General features: G+C 43.8%; 3 protein-coding genes and 2 non-coding genes across 5 annotated transcripts; all 5 read right to left on the bottom strand.

Moving 5' to 3' along the window:
- Positions 1-92: 92 nt before the first annotated feature.
- eed (embryonic ectoderm development) lies at positions 93-5579 on the bottom strand. Its single transcript, XM_046382436.1, has 12 exons — positions 5388-5579; positions 4394-4546; positions 4033-4125; positions 3709-3774; positions 3396-3521; positions 3166-3247; positions 2894-2985; positions 2667-2800; positions 2448-2553; positions 2083-2241; positions 1851-1924; positions 93-1144 (listed from the first exon to the last, which is right to left on the bottom strand). Exons 1-12 carry the CDS (start codon positions 5505-5507, stop codon positions 1018-1020), a joined length of 1332 nt encoding a protein of 443 aa, XP_046238392.1. The 5' UTR covers positions 5508-5579; the 3' UTR covers positions 93-1017.
- A 236-nt stretch (positions 5580-5815) lies between these two features.
- On the bottom strand, positions 5816-12053 carry pwp2h (PWP2 small subunit processome component). The gene is made up of 21 exons (XM_046382435.1): positions 11892-12053; positions 11417-11529; positions 11233-11327; positions 11023-11122; positions 10697-10840; positions 10274-10409; positions 9949-10178; positions 9313-9456; positions 9159-9229; positions 8912-9048; positions 8520-8668; positions 8266-8413; positions 8012-8162; positions 7738-7918; positions 7482-7629; positions 7275-7383; positions 6951-7016; positions 6597-6815; positions 6361-6511; positions 6203-6277; positions 5816-6115 (listed from the first exon to the last, which is right to left on the bottom strand). Exons 1-21 carry the CDS (start codon positions 11907-11909, stop codon positions 5944-5946), a joined length of 2757 nt encoding a protein of 918 aa, XP_046238391.1. The 5' UTR covers positions 11910-12053; the 3' UTR covers positions 5816-5943.
- Positions 12054-12175: 122 nt separating this feature from the next.
- Positions 12176-18040, bottom strand: pjvk (pejvakin). The gene is made up of 6 exons (XM_046382437.1): positions 17571-18040; positions 16955-17150; positions 16127-16268; positions 15638-15755; positions 13390-13533; positions 12176-13301 (listed from the first exon to the last, which is right to left on the bottom strand). The coding sequence occupies exons 1-6, from the start codon at positions 17779-17781 to the stop codon at positions 13000-13002; spliced, it is 1113 nt and encodes a 370-aa protein (XP_046238393.1). The 5' UTR covers positions 17782-18040; the 3' UTR covers positions 12176-12999.
- trnai-aau lies at positions 13898-13971 on the bottom strand. Its single transcript has one exon. It is a non-coding gene; the product is annotated as a tRNA-Ile (tRNA).
- trnar-ucg lies at positions 14820-14892 on the bottom strand. The gene has a single exon. It is a non-coding gene; the product is annotated as a tRNA-Arg (tRNA).
- Positions 18041-18101: the final 61 nt, after the last annotated feature.

Here is an 18101-nt window from a genome sequence, read left to right as displayed (position 1 = left end):
GGGGAGGAAAGCAGGGCAAGAGTCCCACAGGAAGTTCATTTGACCTGATGGCAAATGAGGAAAAACTTGCAGCAGAAATAAATCATGCTCTCTGTAGAAAAATAAGTTTTATTAAATTCCAAATAAATTCAAGTACAAGCACTCTATAAAAGACAGAAGACTCCCCACCCTGCACTCCCAGCAGCAGACTTTTGTTACAGGGAATCGAGGCTCAGTTTTCAAAATAAGAGCAGGTTTTCGACTTTCAGAGACCTATATAAAAGAAAAAAGCTGCTAAAATGACTTCAAACAAACTGACTCTTGAATTTATATTTACAAAATACTTTTTATTGGGTGTATTGTGTGTTTGTGTGATGGAGGTAGGAGGGTGGGGGGCTTTAACAAAAGATGCAAAGGAATGTAAGAGATGGTGGAATAACAAAAAAAAAATAATACAAAAATCTTTTGTGTGTGCCTATGACAATAAAACACATGAAGATAAAATGTGGCACACTGAAAAAAAAATCTGTCTTTAGTAATTTTCTTGCTTAAACAAGTGACAAAAATGTGCCAGCTGACTGAGACACAATCCCTACTGATCGAAGAAACTGCAGAAAAATATCTGATTGATCTAACAACTTCTGATGGATGAGTCTGCATAGGGAGCGAGAAGGCACTTAACCTCTGCCAACACCTGTCACCAACACGTTCTCATTAGTTTTCCATTGCTTTCAAAACTCACACTTTGGAACAAAGCTTTCTGTTCGTCTGAATAGAATCTTGTTTGTTTGAATTGTTCTGTTAGGAACAAACTTCCACAAAATTGTTTCCTCCCAAATCCTGCTGGCAGACAAAACAGGAAATGAAAACAATCAAGCAGAATAACAACAGGAATCATCTCACCTTGGCACAGTTTCTCACTTCTTTAAGGGCATATACAACATATTTGCAGACCACACACAGGACTAAAATGGTCAAAGGGGACACTTCTTGCAGCGTAGATCTGTACAGGTTGGTGTGGGGGGGCAACAAAGGTCTTCAGCGCTGTCGGTCCCAGCGCCAGATTGAAGCGTCGTCACACACGGCGATCAAGATGCTGCTGTCGCGGCTGAAGCTGGTTTGCCGGATGGCAGACGTGCATTTGGGGAGGGTCAGCGTGGTGCACCTGGAGACCAGAGAGGAGATGGTTTTCATCAGCGCAGCCTTGGAAAATTCACCTCTTCATCAGTCTGACAAATGCAGCTGGAAGGTCCTCATCGCAGTTCTATAAATCGCTTCTTTTGTCATAAAAAACAATCATTGTCTCCTCTTTAATGTTACGTTGTGTAATGCCTGAGGAAAATTTTGCATCAAACGAAAGAAAAACCGAACGTGTGTTGTTTTGTTTTGTTTGGTTAACATCTGTGAAATATTTGCGGATGTGTTTGTGCCTGTTGGAAATTATTTAAAAAGTCTCATAAATCATGAGGACGTGCAAAACAAAGCAAACTGCATTTGCAAAGAAAACAACAGCTTCAAGTAAACAGTGCAGACAGTGAACTGCTTCACATAACAAACAAAACATAAAGGCCACAAATCACCACCTGACAGAGGAAACGAAAAATAAAAAATTACGAGTTTCAGTGAACTGCTGTTTCTGTTTTTTGTCTACTCAAACTAAAGTGAAACTGAAGCCGTTTCCTCACACTCTCATCGCTTCCAGGGTGACTTAAATGCTGTATGTCTAAAACCCGGGTGATATGAAACACGTACCAAATTACATTCATATTTCAGGGAATTTAGCTGACAATCCTTATCAGTGGCAGGCAGATTGTTCTGGTTATTTGTCTGCGATGATAAAAGCACTCTTAGATCCGAGACAGGGCACTTACTTTGCTTTGTGTGGGTCTTCCACTTCAAGGTCCCACACATAAAGCTTCCCCACCTGGTTACCGAGAGCCAGCATCTGTAAGGCAGCGTCACAAAAGACAAAATATCAGCAACAGGATCAGATCTAAGCTACACTTTAAGGACGAAAATACTCAAGAAATGCAACAAATGGAACGTAAAAAGACACGGAAAAACCATAAATTCAGTTACAAATGAAAATTAAACGGTCTTCACCTTCTGCCAGAAGTCCATGGAGAATCGCATGTACCAAATGTCACACTGGCTGTAATCAAAGCGGCCCAGGATTGTCACATTTGATTCATTGGGTTTAATGTGATCGATGTCATCCTCCATCTTTCCCGGTTTCCAGCAGACGATCGCGTTTTCACAGGACTGCAGTAAAAGGAAAAGCATTAGCATTAAATAACTAACATTACAGCAGTTCTCTTTTTGTCCGACCAGACAAATGTTTCAGAATACAAAATATTTAAGATCATAGTCCGATTTTTAACTACATTTATAAATCTGAGCAGAGTTAAATCTAAAATATGATTAAGATGGCAAAAATTAAAGGGTCATTACCCTCAGGACAAACTCGCCTTAGAAAGAATAAGGTCCCCGAGCCACCGCACACAGTCCACATAGTTTCTATGGATGTCTCGTGTTGAGAAGTCGGGAAAGTGAATTTTCTGTGAGACAAAAGGCCTGGACAAAAAAACAAACAAAACAACACATATGCAGCAAATACAAAGATGAAATCATGGCGATTTGACAGCCTGTGAGTCCACACGGGTAAAAAGAGAGGAAAAAGGTTTAACCTGTTGGTCTTGGAGGGATTGTACTCATAAGACCCACGAATGGCTTTCTGCATCCTCTCTGAATTGATTCGCCACAGTTTTAGGGAGTGGTCCATCCCACATGACATAATCTTTTCCCCCAGAAGATCAAAATCCTGCAGCGGGATTGTGTAAAATAAAAAAAAGACATATTTACATCAAAGTATTGTTGGATGTTTGTTGTTACACGCAGGGTCTAAGACACTCACAGCACTCAGGACTTCATCTCGATGACCTTCTACTCCACCAAATATCGCCACCAACGTGTCCGTCTGTATGTTCCACAGACGAAGGGCGTGATCTAAGGAAGCAAGTCAAGCCACAAATAGTCAAGCTGACGAATAAAATCAAGTTGTTTTAAACATGTAATGAACAGATGGTAGCTTTTATTAGAATGACTATTAAGTCATTCTAAGAGTTTAATTCTACATGAGACGTTTTGAAGGTGTTTATTATTGGGGTGGAAGTTTATTTTATTTACCTTTGCTGACAGACAGAAGAAGATTTGGATCCCTTGGATGAAACTTGAGCTCATTGATGGCATTTCCATGACCTACGTAATGCTGGATTTGAAAACAAAAGGGAGGTAAATGCAGACGTAATCTTGATTTATCCACACACATAACTTATGTGAACCCCGAAGCCACTGAGTACTAAAATGCATTTTTCTGAATGACGTTATCAGACGTCGAGAAGACAGATCACGTTTACCTTGATACACTGCATTGTGATGTGGTTGATCACTCGGATGATGCCACGGGACCCGGCTACAGCCAGCAATGGATGGCTTGTGTTGGTGTCGTAGGTCCAGGCACATGTATAGAAGTTCTCATCTGCCTTTACGCACATTTAGTCAAGGAAATCCAAACGAAAACCCTCCAACTGACCTTGAAACAATGTCTACCAACTCAAGCTATGTAACAGCTGTTCAAACCAAGAGCTACTAGACTTAAAACTGTGCCTTAATGACAGCTGGATGATGAGGAGGGATCCGGTTTGAAAAGCAAAACAAGAGAAAGGATACGTCTGCATCAACATACGACTGCAAGAGTCTAATTTCTCCCTGAGAGTGACATTCATACAGAGTTACCTGGTGAAGAGAAGACAGCAGCGGGTCAGTATGCAACAAGGGGATAATAAATGGAAAACAACAGCCTTGTACACATAAAAATGGTTGGGCCACATCTCTGCAAGTGTGGGTGCATACGTTGACCCACTACAGTATGGATACACCTGCAAAATACAAGCCTTGCAACATAAATACTTCAAATGCTGCAAACCACCAAAACAAGGACAACATCAAGAAATGAGCCACTTAGAAACACCACCTGACTCCCTCCTCACTTACCCTGTTACTCCCGACTGTGGCAAACACCAGCGGGTCTCCCTCCTTACTGTGCCAGTTAAACTGGACTCCGAACAGCGGCTGTCCGTGGTCCTCCTGCAGAATCAATTATGTCATTATTACTCTACGAGCACAAGTCACCTGAAACACGCCGGATATTTAATTGTGAGACCAGACTGTGGCAAGATGAACCAGAGATGTACGTATGTAAGCACAAGTTTGTCTCAATAAAGTCTGGATGGGGTTTATTGCTCCTCAAACTCGAATTTATTAAGCTTCATGTTTGACACAGATGAAAAGAGATGGATAACAGGCCATGTGCAGATTTTTAAATGTTTTTGTTCAGGGCGGCGTCTGTACTCACCCTCAGACTGTTGACACATTTAAAAGAATATCTGCACTTCTTGGACTTCCACTTGCCCTTTCCCCAGCTCTTCCTGCCTGGAGCGTTGGCAGTGTTGGTGGGTGTGTCGGGGCGCTCTGCGTTGGTCCCACTCTCAACACTGACAGCATCATCCTGCAAAGGCAGAAACAAACAAAAGATTATGTGAAGATGGGATCAAGAGTTATCTTGTGGAAATGACAGACTGCTGACATCTTCTATAGCAGGAGCACCTGACCTGCACTTTGCAAGCTAAACACTGATTTGTTACCAGTGTCTGTTAGGCATGATACAAGACCCTCAGAGGTGAAAATACTGTGTGACATGTGTAGAACAACCTGCATTACATATATGAATAGTTCGAACTGTCATACTGCACATGTCCTTACTCTAATTGATTTCTTGTTACCGTATTGCAATGAACTTTCCGAGCTTTACCATAAATCACGACTTATAAATCGCATTTGAGCCTGAGGAGGCAAGTCGTGTCTCCTACAGGAACAACATGGCTCTGACACTCTTTGACTTCCATGCAACACATTCCTCAGTAACACTACATATTATAGCCGCCCCTTAAGCTAACTCCTCTCCAGCAAAACTTAATTTACCTCTACCACAACACACATTTCAATCATAACCTCCCACTGATAACTTTTATAAGCTATTGGCTAGTGCTAGTGCTAACCTTAAGACACACGTGAATTGTGGTCAGAGCGTTAAGTAAAACATCGTTTCGTGTATGTACATGAAGAAGTCCGACGCTGTTTGTGCGTTATGTAGTTTGAACAGTATCGTGCTGGCCAGTTGGCATCATTATAACTTAATCAGACCAGCAGCTTGAATCTACCCGGTGTAGCTGAACAAAGCTGCTAGCTAACCGCTTTAGCCGGCCGGCTACTTTAGCACGATGCTAACTAGCTAGAAGCATTTTATGGGTCGCTTGTCGCCGAAGAAACAACGCCGTACGACTGCTTACATTCTCGTCTCCTGATAAATCGGGGTTACTGTTCTCGTCACTGCTTAGTTTTTGTTTTTTCGCCGGTATTTCTTTTCCCGCTTGAGAGGGGGACTCGGACATGTTCTTATTTTCCCTCATTTTGGCTCAAACTCCACCTCTTCCGCCTTGCCGTGCTAAGTACTGCCGGGTATGGTACGCTGAGCCAGTTTCAGGTGGTGGCTCATGCAGCTTGACTTCTCTTCAAACTTTCCCATCAGTTACGGATCAGTGGCTTTTCGCTGGTGGACGTTGCTGATATCATTTAAACTAGTCTTACCATCAGGCCACAACCTCAGAGGTGGACATTACACAGTCAAAGGACCATTTTGACAGCTTCTTATTTAGGGGCCCTTTACAGCCACACAAGTGTTTTCATTCGTGGTTGACAAAGAAAACATAAAACCATGCATACTGAAATGGATTTAATAAAAAATAGTTTACAATCAAAATGTTTTCTGAAGAACACAGAAGTTTGCTTTTACAGTCCAATGAGATATCAGCCTTGTGGTTGGAATGAGGTGGTTTGGCTTCAGGCCTACAGGATCATGTCTGCACCCTCCAAGGAGGCCTCGCTCATCTCCTCGGATAGCTCTTCATCCTCATCCTCTTCCTCCTCCTGCTCCTTGTCCCCCTCAGCTGCTCTCTTTATGCCCCTCTGCTTCCACAGGGCCTCAGCGTAGCGAATGTTGTACATGTTGAAGTCACACCTGTGCAAAGAAAGCACACCATTACAATTAGTGATCTGGTTTGAATTTGGGTTTCAGGGTTCACTGGGGCCAAATGCTGAGACTTACAATTTGGACAGACTGTCAAAGTGTCTCTGGATGCTCTTCTGCAGCGCCTGCAGCGTGGGCAGTATGGCTCCAGACCTGCACACAACATAAAGAGTCACAATTACACAGAGACATTAGTGAGTATGGAATAAACCACGAATAAGTGACTGGGAGCAAACCTGTTCTTGAGTTTCTGTCCGTGCAGCATCAGCAGGCTCTGAGCCCAGGTCATGTAGAACTGTAGGTGACCCGACTTCTCCAAACACGCTGCCACGAAGCCCAGAAGCTTCTCAACGTAGATGTCAGGAAGAGAGCCACACACTACTGGGACTGCAACAGCAAGCAACACAGTCAATATCAGTCAGCTGTGGTATTAATATTCAGTAGAGTATTAACAGAAGGAGAACTCACTCACTCTGCTCATGCAGCACCGTCTCCAGCACCTCCTGCTTCAGGGCTTTTTCGTTGAGCCTGAACGCCAAGACGATGGCCGACACCCACTCCTGAAGCCGCAGCTGTTTACGTATGCTGGCCGGCGTCACGTCCAGGTCGAGGTCGTAGGGGTCAAAGACCATGGACCCATCAAGGGAGTAGACCAGCAGGCCCTCGGTGGTGGTGGCCGACCAGCTACGACCTGAGAAAAGATGGAACAACTTTACTACATATAAACTGAAAGAAATGCCATCCAATTGTCAGACTTGTCTGACTTTACTGCTACCCACATAACACGATAGAGTCAACTTGTAATAGCTGTTATTCTATCACCTACCAGTAGGGGAGAACCGCAGCGAGGTCACTCTGATCTCTGGCTTGAAGTGTCGAGAACTCATATCACCTGTAAAGACAAACAGAAAGAAAAAGATGTCGAGAGAACAAACTGCTGTGAGTGCACCGAGGAAACTCGAGCGAGAGTTAGTTAACCACATGAGTTGACCAATTTGTTGAAAATCTATTAATTTATGGAGAAAACCAGCCTATAAAAAAAATAATAACTAAAATGCTTTGTTTTCATCTGTAAAATGTTCTCAACCTCTGTTTGGAGGAAAAATATATTTTCATATTTCATAATATCTGGTCTAAGTGAACACTGTACCTTTCCTGACTCCAGGGAGGCTGATGTTGACCCCGTCTCCGTCTCCGGCTCCCTCGTCCACCAGAGCCAGGCTGCCGAACTCTGTCATCTTCCGTCGGTCCAGGAACTCCTGAAGGTAACGCACAACGCGAGTCGGATAACAAGTCTCCCACACTGACCGACACACCAAATTGTTTTAGTGTATGCTGAGGTAAGGTGAGTCCGTACCTCCATGGCATCAAAGGACAGATTGCAGGAGATCTCAAACTTCTTCATGAGCATCTGCTCCTTGACATTGTAGATGCAGACAAACTTGGACTGGCCTCCTGCCAAGATGGACTCCCCGTCCGCGGAGTAGCACAGCGACGTGAAGGACCTTGATGCGCAAAAAGCATGAAACGCGACCTCAATCAGTGCTGACAAAAAGTCATCAAATCAAACTTTTCCTCCGTGGTTTGCACTTAAGTCCAGCTCTCTCACTCACTTTCCCTTTGCGGACTGCTTGGCTGAGATTTTGTCCGTCTCTTTGCGGCCGGTCTCCAGGTCATGGCGTCCTGCCACGGAGCCGGTTTGTGTGGCTGTGTGAGGGTTCCAGAAAGAGATCTCGCCGTTCAGAGTGGCCACAGCCAACTCCTGACCATCAGGGCGGTAAGTCACTGACAAAGCTGAGGGAAAAAAAAAAACGTACAGAAAAAGTTAATCCACCCCAGATGAAACAGGTTATATAAAGGAAGGATCAGCCAAGGATCAGTACTTACCATCAGAGGTGAGGGAAAGTGTTTCTTTGACCTGCCAGCTGTCCAGCATGTCCCACAGCCGGATGGTACGATCCCACGAGGCGCTGGCCAGGATGGACTGGACCGGACTGAAACACAAGCAGCTGACTGGACCCTCATGGCCGCCGAGGACCTGGTCAGTCACAGGAAAAGTATTTAAATTTTCATATTTCACTGGCAAACGATTTGAGAAGACCACTGAGAGCTGATACTAATACACGTCACTACATGCTTACCTCCAACAGTCTGCCTGTCTGCATGGACCACAGAAAGATTTCAAAGGAATCCTGGGCTCCTGCGCTCACCAGCTCCCCACTGACATCTACTGCGAGGGAGGAGAACTGCGCAGGCCGGGGCGACGTGAACGTCCTGAAGTTTCTGTACCTGTAAGAAATAAGCAGGCACACACGGATTCACGTCGTACATCCTCACACATTTTTCTATTCTCTGCGTTTTTTCTCAGCCTCTTCCGTTTTTCACCGCAGGTCACCTGTGCAGGTCGAACGCTCTGACCGTCCCGTCCAGAGAAGCGCTGACGATGACGAAGCCGCTGGAGGTGAAGGTGACGTTGGTGACGCTGCTGGTGTGCTCTGTGAAGGTGACGAAGCAAAGGCCGCTGTTCGTGTTCCACGCTTTGACCTGTGGAAATTTACATCACAGCAACAGCATCAGCATCTGGGCTGGTCAAGAAAATGCGTCAACATCCCACATCAGTGTTACTGCTTTTGTTTTTTGCCTCTCAGTGTTCAAAAATACAAAACCTTTTTTTTCCAGTTAGTTTTAATTTTTAGTTCTTTTGATCGACTAATCAATTAATGAATTGTGGCAGCTCTTGTACCACGTCACGGTTATTGCAGGGGTGCAAAGTGTTACTGCGCTCACTTTGCCATCATCGCCTCCGGTTGCGATGTACTGTCCGTCCGGTGAGTAAGCCAGCGAGGCCATGTTGTTGAAGTGTCCCTGCTGTTTGAAGACGTAGGACTCGCTCTGCCACTCCCACACCAGCAGCTGGCCCATCCCTGAAACAACAACACTTCCATGTGTAAAAAAAAAACTATACTCAGTGCTACTGACTGAAATAATATAATATAGACACTACAGAAAATATAACAGAAAGACGACTTCTTACCTGAGCACCCAAAGCCGATCCAGTCTCCAGTGCTGTTTATAGCCACAGAGTTGATTCTCTGGTCTGAAATGCTAGATGGAGAAACATTCGAGTAGATTATTTAACTGGGAAAACAATCCTCGATCAAATCTGCTCTGCCATAAGCTTCTCTCACCTTAGAGAGTGAATGAGGTTAAACTCTGGAAGTTCGTGAAGGTGGAAGATTCCAGAGGAGAAACCTGTGACCAGGATGTGAGTCGGCTTGTGGTAGGCGGCAGCTGTCAAGTTGTTAAAATCCCCCTCCTTGTTGAAGAAGTGTCTGCAAGAGTGAGTAAAGACAGTTAAGCTGCAGCAGTGGCATCTGAAGAAACAGCTCAAGTCTTCATTATCAACCTAAAACTTGGCACTTGAGAGGCATTTGAGTCATCAGCTGGCATTTATTTTCACTCAGCACCTTGTTGGGTAAAAGACGATGGAGTAATCTGAAACTAACAGAAACTAATAGACTAATAGAAATCGGCTCAGTTGTACTGCACATGCTTATTTTCACTGCAAATGCTGGTACCATTAGAGCAGCCAAGGGACAAATAAACCTGCACAATGTGAAGCCAACAGCCTAATGGAGAGTGGGATAATTGCCACTCAGTGTCACGGAGCGAACAGTTCAGCATTTTTTGGAAGGACTTCTGGCTGTGTATAACAACTGACTGAAATGAAAAATTGTTTGATGGCTTTAAGGTTGAGCAGGAAGTACATTCTTCTAACAAAACAACAGCAAAACCAAATTAAACAAAAGTAAGACACGTCTTACTTGCTTATCTGCTTGTATCGAACATTTTTGTTCTTCTTATCTTTTGGAGCTTCAGCTTTCCCTCTGATGACCTCTGCCTTTTCTCCCTCCTCCTCATCCTCCTCCTCCTCCTCCTCGTCCCCCTGCCTCAGGGTCCTGGGTTTGTTCTGCTCCTTCTTTAGGAAGAGGCCGTCCAGCTCAGTGTCGCTCTCCCAGACGCACAGCGTCCCATCCTGGCTCACCGTGTACAACTGAAGACAGAGGAACAACATGCTCATTGGGGATTTTTTTTTGAAAAGCGCACTTACCTTTTCGGTCTGAGTCTTAAAGTAAAAAATACACTCACATCCAGGCTGTCCTTCTCAAAGAAACAGCCCACGATGACGTCTTTGTGCCCACCCAGGGAGTAGTAGATCAGGTTGGCCCAGCGTTCAGCACCAAACACCCACGTCGACATGTCTTTGCTGCCCACCACAAAGCACCTGAAGGAAAGCGTCACAACTTTGAATTATTTTTCCACACTTTCGGGCTTCTTGTGCGCTTTGATGTTTAATAAAAACGTCAAAAATTAAATGCTGTTTGATGTCGTCAGCCAAACTGTCTGAGTCCTTACACTTTACAGAAAAGTCTTAAATGCACATCATGACTTTTATCTTCCCACGTAGGCAGTTACATATTAAACTGAACAGTTTTTGAATGAAGTTTGGTGTGTTCCCTGTCATACAGGAATTGCAGGCCAACCATAACAAACTGATGAATATTCACTCACTTGGAGTCGTCTGTCCAGTCGATGCAGGTGGTTTCATCGTATGGGCCGTAGTAGCTCTTGTCCAACACAAAGGCATTAAACTCCCGCTGCTTTCCAGGAGCGTGGTACATCAGAGCTACGTTCTCCTTCGTGACAATAAACTTCCTGAGGGACAAATACATCGAATGCTCAGCGTCAGTTTTGTTTCTCTTGTAGTTACTGGCCCACAAAAGGGTAACAGTTCAGTAATAAGCTAGTCAGTCAAGACACCAGGGGGTTTGGGAAACTGTGATGGGAATTTTTGACTATTTTTGTGACATTTAGTTAAGTTCATCAGACATCCTTACCTGCCATCAGGAGAGAAACGGATGCTGCTGACAGGCTTGTGAAAGTGGAAATGATGAAGGACAGCTCGGGTGATGAGGCTGACCAGCAACGCTGCACCGTCTGCGTGACACGAACACACAGAAACACATCTGGATTTTTGTTGTTTTTATTTCTGAAGTTCTTACAACCACACAGGGCAAAGTTTTATTGATGTCGGTGGAACCGCTTACCTTCATCTACCACGACTGCCAAGTTCCCATCAGGGGAGAGACCCACACATGTTATGTTTTTTGTGGTGGAGATGGGTAATGTCTCAGATGTGTTGCTTGAGGACAAAAGATATAAAAAAAGAAAAAAGTCTTGCACTGGCTTTTCATTTGTCAAGAAGTCAAACAAGTTCAAGACTGGACTCACTTTTTCAGGTCAAACACAGAGATTCTGTTTCCAACCGGACTGACCACAGCGTTGCCATCTTTGCAGAAGTTTAGATTTCCCTGACGATAGACTGCTCCGAGCAGATTGGAGAACTACAGTAAAGAGACAGCGATTTCATTTAATAGCACCCACCACCTCCTACTTGCGCCTGGGAAGAGAACCTCATTACGAACTAGATTTAAATGAATGTGGGGAATAGACAGTGTTTTGCTTTCGAGCCGGCGTACACAAACATGAAACCCATTTAAAAAGGATTCATTTATATGACGAAACGCTAAATGGTATCATACATAAAAGAGATTAATGGTGAATACACAGACACAATGTTTTCTATCAGATTCATCTTTAGCGATACGCAACAAATAAAATCAAGACATTTTTGAATGAAGTTCGGTGTGACGCTTCCACACAGACCGAGGTTGACAAGCAATTTAGGTAGCAGCGACGTACTTACCCTATAAGCAAACTTCATTTTCGTGAATGTCCCTTAAACGTCATGCATTTATCTAATTTTTAATTATTCATATAGCAGGCTGGAGCAGTAAAAATGCAGCTAACATGTCATGCCTTCCCTTCCAGCTCTAGACCACACGTGTTTGCATTTTGTTGACACTTGACGCATCCGGCTTGAGTTGAGTAAAACTTCAGATACTGCGCCCTCTAGCGGCAGGGAGGGCAAACAAGTGAAAGTCAGAGCATGGCACGTCAATCTTTCTTCACGATAAAATTCAGTCCAATAACGGAGAAAATGCACACATGTGAGAGGAAGAGAGAAAGGATGTGATCAATATTTATTAGAAGTGATAATGAAAATGTATAATAAGTAAACATACAACTAATAAATATTATATTCCTCATGTTATGTTCATTTCAAGTTCGGCTGCATTTTGGTTTCTTTTGGCTGTTATTATGACACAAATATCAAATACAAATTTCTTGTTCTGTCTCTATGTAGGAGTAAATCTGCTGTAACTTTCACTCGCTAAATGCCAATATATTCTAAAAGGCAAAAACAACATTTAACCTGGGATGTTCACACAAGGAGAGCAATTCAATTTGGGTTAAACCTGCTTCATCACAGCTAATGAAGAGCTGCATATACACCCACAGTGAAAACAAAACAACCAAAAAATCTGGCTCAAAATAAATGACACACTTGGAACAGAACAAAACCAGGTCCCCACTGGCCTTAACATGATCCCTCCGGTCCATTTTCACCCAATACCCTTGCTGAATAATTTAGCACCAGGCAGCCATAACACTGCACACATGTAGAAATGGGTTGGTGCCAAAAGTAAACTGAAAAGGATTCTGTACATGAGACCAAAATTTATATCTGCAGCTTTTACTGGAACTCTTGGCTGTTGCTGAAGTAATGGCTCAAGGTTTTGTCATTCAGTATAAAGTTTAGGCTGTGTCTTGTGTGTTTTTATGTTTTTATGACTTTTACTTGAAAGACTACATCATAAAAAAACCCCCAACTTGGTAAACATTTGTATCTTGCACCACCAGACATAGCAACCAAAGAGAAAAGTTTCTCATAGCACAATCAATTATCCTTTTCACCTCAGCGTTTTGTGCCAGAGGTCGAAACAGGGCACCACGTGCAGCCGGACGTATTTCTGTCCCCCAGTCGAGCACTCCACGCAGCCGTAAACAGTTTCCCGCCTCTGGTTGCCCATGCCGCAGAGTGCGCAAGGACCCTTGGGGATGTTGTGCTTGAGGAGGTTGACCCGTGTGTGGGAGCTTTCCCTCAGGTAGGCAGTGGACACGTCCGTCATGCTGGCAGCTTTCTCGTAGTAGTCGGTAACCATGTCGTCCATGTAGGTGTCAGAGTGGGTGAGCTCCTCGAACGTTCGGTTTTCTGCGTAGTAGTTAAATTAAAGCAAAGTGGCAAAATTTTCACGAAATTGGTCGTGTATTTAATATGTAGCAGAGGAACGTGGCTGTACCTGCTCTGAACGGGTTTCCATAGATGATTCCGGACAGGAAGCGGCGCAGTCGACCCATTGAGAAGTGACCGATGAAGCCACCGAGCTGCTCCCTGATCTGCTCCCGCTCAAATCCCCCCTGAGACTCCGGGGCTACACAAATATCTGACACAGAGGAAAATAGGGTACTTCTCAGATGAGATTATATATATATTTTTTTTTTTTTCAGATTTGTCTGTCTCCTGTTGTCCAGTTGGTTGCTTATTGGGGTTTGCTGATTGACACACAAGTGCTGTAACTGTTTTCTTATACTGACATTCTGTGTTTTGCATGTCTTGTATTCTTTACCTTAACTTTCCACTCATCTGGTCTTGTTTTTGTTTGGCTCTCTGTTGTTATGTTGTCTCCATGAGTATCCTGTTTTTGTTCTGTCTGTCAAAGCACTAAAAATAAGCATTGCAAACTAAGAAAGGCAAGACAAGTGATGCAGTGCACATCCTTTCTAAACAAGTACTGAAATGTAAAATACTGGCCAGTATGGGGATCGAACCCATGACCTTGGCGTTATTAGCACCACGCTCTAACCAGCTGAGCTAACCGGCCATTGCTGGCTTCTGGGTGTTTTTCACAAAATCTGCTTCGAGTTAATCAAAACAGAATTAAAAACAAGAAAAACGACCCATTTTGGATATTTAATCAGGTGCAACCTTTCAGGTGAGCTTCTCTAGAGAATTAAATTATTCTCCTGTCTCTGAGAAACAGACATGCACTGTGCTTCATTTGGCAAAGACACTTCAAACATTTTGATCCACCTCAAGCTTTCAACCACAAAGGGAATCAAACTCTCAGCTTTCCAATCCAAAGTCTAACACCTTGTTCGTTAGGCCACATACAGAAACAGGTGGACCAGTTTGTTGGTGTCATTATGAAGCTGACAGGCAGGAGCGCTAACTCATTCCAGAGGGCTGGAATTATAGCTGGAATTATTCATTTTATCGGTAGCTTTCTTCTACAGTGCCAGGCCTCAGCAACTCATTTTTCAGATGCAGGTTTACACACAAGTTTATTCAGACCTCCAAGTTTCATCCAAAACTGTCAACTGACAGTGCAGCTGGATGAAATCAGCTGAGTTTTAACTCAAGTCTTTAGATGAAGTTTACAAAGCCTTTTGGCTGACTGCTGACATTGCAAGTGCTTTGGCATTATAGATTCTATTTATTATATATGTGTGCATATACACGTGTTAGACTAACTCCATAAAGTGGTTTGCTTAGTGAATGATCACAATTTGGGATTAAAGCCCTTAACCTCGGTGTTACTAGCACCGCACGCTAACCAGCTGAGCCAATTGGCCTGCTGTTACGGAGGGTTTTACAAAATGTAGCAGGATTAATCAGCTTAAACTGGCAAAGATGAGCTCACCACGTTTGCTCAGTTCAGGCTGGAGCTGCCAACCACGAAGGGACTCGAACCCTCAATCTTCTGATCCGAAGTCAGACGCCTTATCCATTAGGCCACGTGGTCACATGCAAATGATGCATTCACAGTCTCATAGGGTGACAGTTTAGCTGATAGGCACGACTGAGTACATTAGTCGATGTTAAGTGACATTAATATTAATAATGTTAATTGAATATTATTGGAGCTCTCCGATGCTTCCTTAGAATCCAAAAGGTTAAAAAATCCCTTGTACTCCCGTCACTCCCGTTTAAGATGAGACACGTATGGCACGCAGAGCGCCGAGGAGCCTCAGGTGTTAACCGCCATCGATGCCCCTCAGCTTTTCATGTGGGATGCAGCTTTCAACCGTGACAGGATTCAAGCCTTAAATTTCCACAGTAAATCACACTCCTTATCCTTTAAGTACCTCCATGACTCTAATCACACTCTTTGTTTGTAGAGGATTAAAGTCGGAGTCAGCAAAACTGTGGAGAGCAGAACAATTTCATTCAAAGGTGCAGCTTGTAATTTCAACTCTGTCAGCTTTGTTTAGTCATTTTATGTTTGCAGAAGGAGAGTATCCATACTTTCTAAAATCATTTCAAAGAACGAGGGGGAACACACAACAAAGTACAACTGGAATCATGTAGTTCAGCCTTCCCCTGCAGCCTTGGGGGTCACTCTGAGTTTCTGAACGCTGCCTGAGGCGCAATTTTTCTGCACTGTGAGTTGTCAAATTTTATCGAATCAGTGCAGCCGTGACAGGCACAATTTAAATTAGAAGTTAGAGCAGGTGAAGGAAGGGGAATGGTGTCGGCAGCCCTCCTACCGAGGCGTCCGTCCAGTCGAACAAACAGCTCACAGATGCTGAAGGCGATGGTGGTGTGAGCCGGGATGACGATGGCCTTGTCTTGGCCTTTGGGATTTCTGCCATCGTCGATCTGAAACTGCAGCAAAACAGAAGCCAGTTTACTACTGGGGACACAGCGGACGAGTTGGATGGATATAGAAATAAAAATAGAAGGTCCAGTCTGAAAAAGAATCTGCATTTTGAGACGAATTTCAGTGAAGAACCTGCAAATCTTGATTAGCATTTTAGCATTTAAAAACAGATTATGTAGCTTCTGTCAAACATGGCAACAAATGACAATTATAGGCTAACAGTAAAATGTTGCATAACAGTTACACATGCAGCGCAGAGTCATAAAGCCTTGGATGACTTTCTGCCTCCAGTTTGATTCCTCTGCAGTTGATTTTTAGCCCAGGTCGGTTGCAGTTGCTAATGTCTTATGTTCAGTGTTTGCGTGTGTGTGTTTACCCTCATGGTGGTCCCTCTCATCCCGGCGTGAACCGTCAGGGAGCACTGACGTGTGGTGCGGATGCTCTCCACGACTACACAGAGAACACTGCGCCCACTCTCCTTGGACTGCCGAACCAGACAGTGGTCCAGATCCACTTTCCTGAAATAAAAAGATCTTGTTAGGTCTAATGATAGATTAATACCAATGTCAGGGCTGTAAGCTATGGCTTGCAGTCAGTTAGCCTAGCCTCAGTATAAAGTCAACACTAAAGTCAACTGGGGGATACAAAATCCACTTAACAGCCCCCCTAAAGCTCAGTATCACACAGTGGAAAGCTAACATGCTAATGTGTTGGCTGTAGACTTCTGTGTTTACTGCCTCCACATTTCTGAAGCCGTTTGTCATTTGGTCATGTTCCCTTTTGGCTGACCAACATTTCTAACTCAACCGCAGCAGAGCTTAAAGTCTGACACCTGCTCAGGTGAAACTACACATCTACAGTCTACTTCTTGTATTGTTCACATGCATGTAGCTGCTATGCAGCCCAGTGTAGAGTAACACAATCATTTATTCATCTTACAGGGAAACCCTCTTCTCACGTTCCCTCTGTCACAAGGTCAGAGGTCAGACACCAACTCATAGCTCATATTCCCTCATCATACTGCCCAAAAGATAAATAGTTAATCAAAAAACAGATCATTTAATTTGGATATGAATTAAACATGGCAGAGACGGCACTTCATCTGATCTGTCCTTAGTAACACCATGATGACTGACGACTGAAGATAAGAAGGCACGCTGAGCAGCTGTTCAAAGTGCACCAGCACACAGCTTTCTGCGTTAACCTGGAGTTGAGCTCTCGCAGTAACGTGGGCACCTCCAGCTCGTGTTTGGTCACGATGCCGAAGGAGGCTTTGACGGCCACAGAGTCCGAGCCGCTGATGTTGAAGCCGACATCGTTGATGAGGTGGTTTCCCAGTCGACCGTTGAGCGCCAAGTCAGATTTGTCCTCGTAGTTGAGTAGCTGATAGGAAGAAACTCCTTTTTCGGAAAGAATGAAGTTGAGAGATATGCAGTTGTAGTAGTTAATGAAGTACTCAACTACTGTTACTTTATGTAAATACTTCCTTCAATACAGGTCATATTTACCCACAATTAAGTTAATCCAGTCCTAAGGCGTGAATATAAGCCTTATGGTATATAAAAATGGCAAAGAAATAAATTAGGGATATTGAGTTTTAACAAACCTTTAAACGAACCCACAACCAGCAGAAATTTATTTAAAATTATACATGAAATCTCCAAAGTTCCACAAATACCAAATCAGATACAATTTTGGAGAAATTCATGATGAAGGAAAACTTCCATTTAACAGAAGGATAAAAACATCAAATTTCAAGCCTCTTAGAAGGACAAAACTGTTAAAGGTTCCCAGCTCTGATCTCTGTTTCACTGCTGTACCTGCTGTGATCTCTTTCTCCCCTACCAGGATGTCCTTCAGGGAGAAGGGAGTCGAGGCGTACTTGTTCTTCTTCCAGAAATGCCTCTTCCTCTTCCTGGTGACCAGGCTGAGCGGCTGGTAGCGGTCGGCCTCGCTCAGGCTCGGCACGGGGATCAGCCTGCCCGTGTCTCCAACCTGCTTCACAAAGTTCTTAGTGGCTGAGGCGAACATTTCCAGTGACGCACGAGTTAAAAAAAAATATGTGTTTATCTTTTTAGAAATCACCTCCAGAGAACATCACACACACTGCTTGCCGTTTGCTGGACTCTCCTGAATGGGGAAGCTGACTCAGGAGTGTTCTTTCAGACTTGTGAAATGCTAAATAATGCAGGCGGTGTGTAAGGGAATATGGGACAAGGTGTGTGTTAATTTGATAGGTCACGGCAGGCCGGCAGCTTCCTGTCACGAGACAAATGAGGTGGAAAAAAAGCTAATTACAGGCTCCTGTAATTAGCTTTTTTCCCACCTCTTTGTCTTACACTTTTTACCAG

This window comes from Scatophagus argus, chromosome 24, assembly GCF_020382885.2.
Source record: "Scatophagus argus isolate fScaArg1 chromosome 24, fScaArg1.pri, whole genome shotgun sequence".
Taxonomy (NCBI): Eukaryota; Metazoa; Chordata; class Actinopteri; family Scatophagidae; genus Scatophagus; species Scatophagus argus.
Note: the sequence above shows the minus strand (reverse complement) of the source record. Positions and strands in the feature narration are given on the sequence as shown.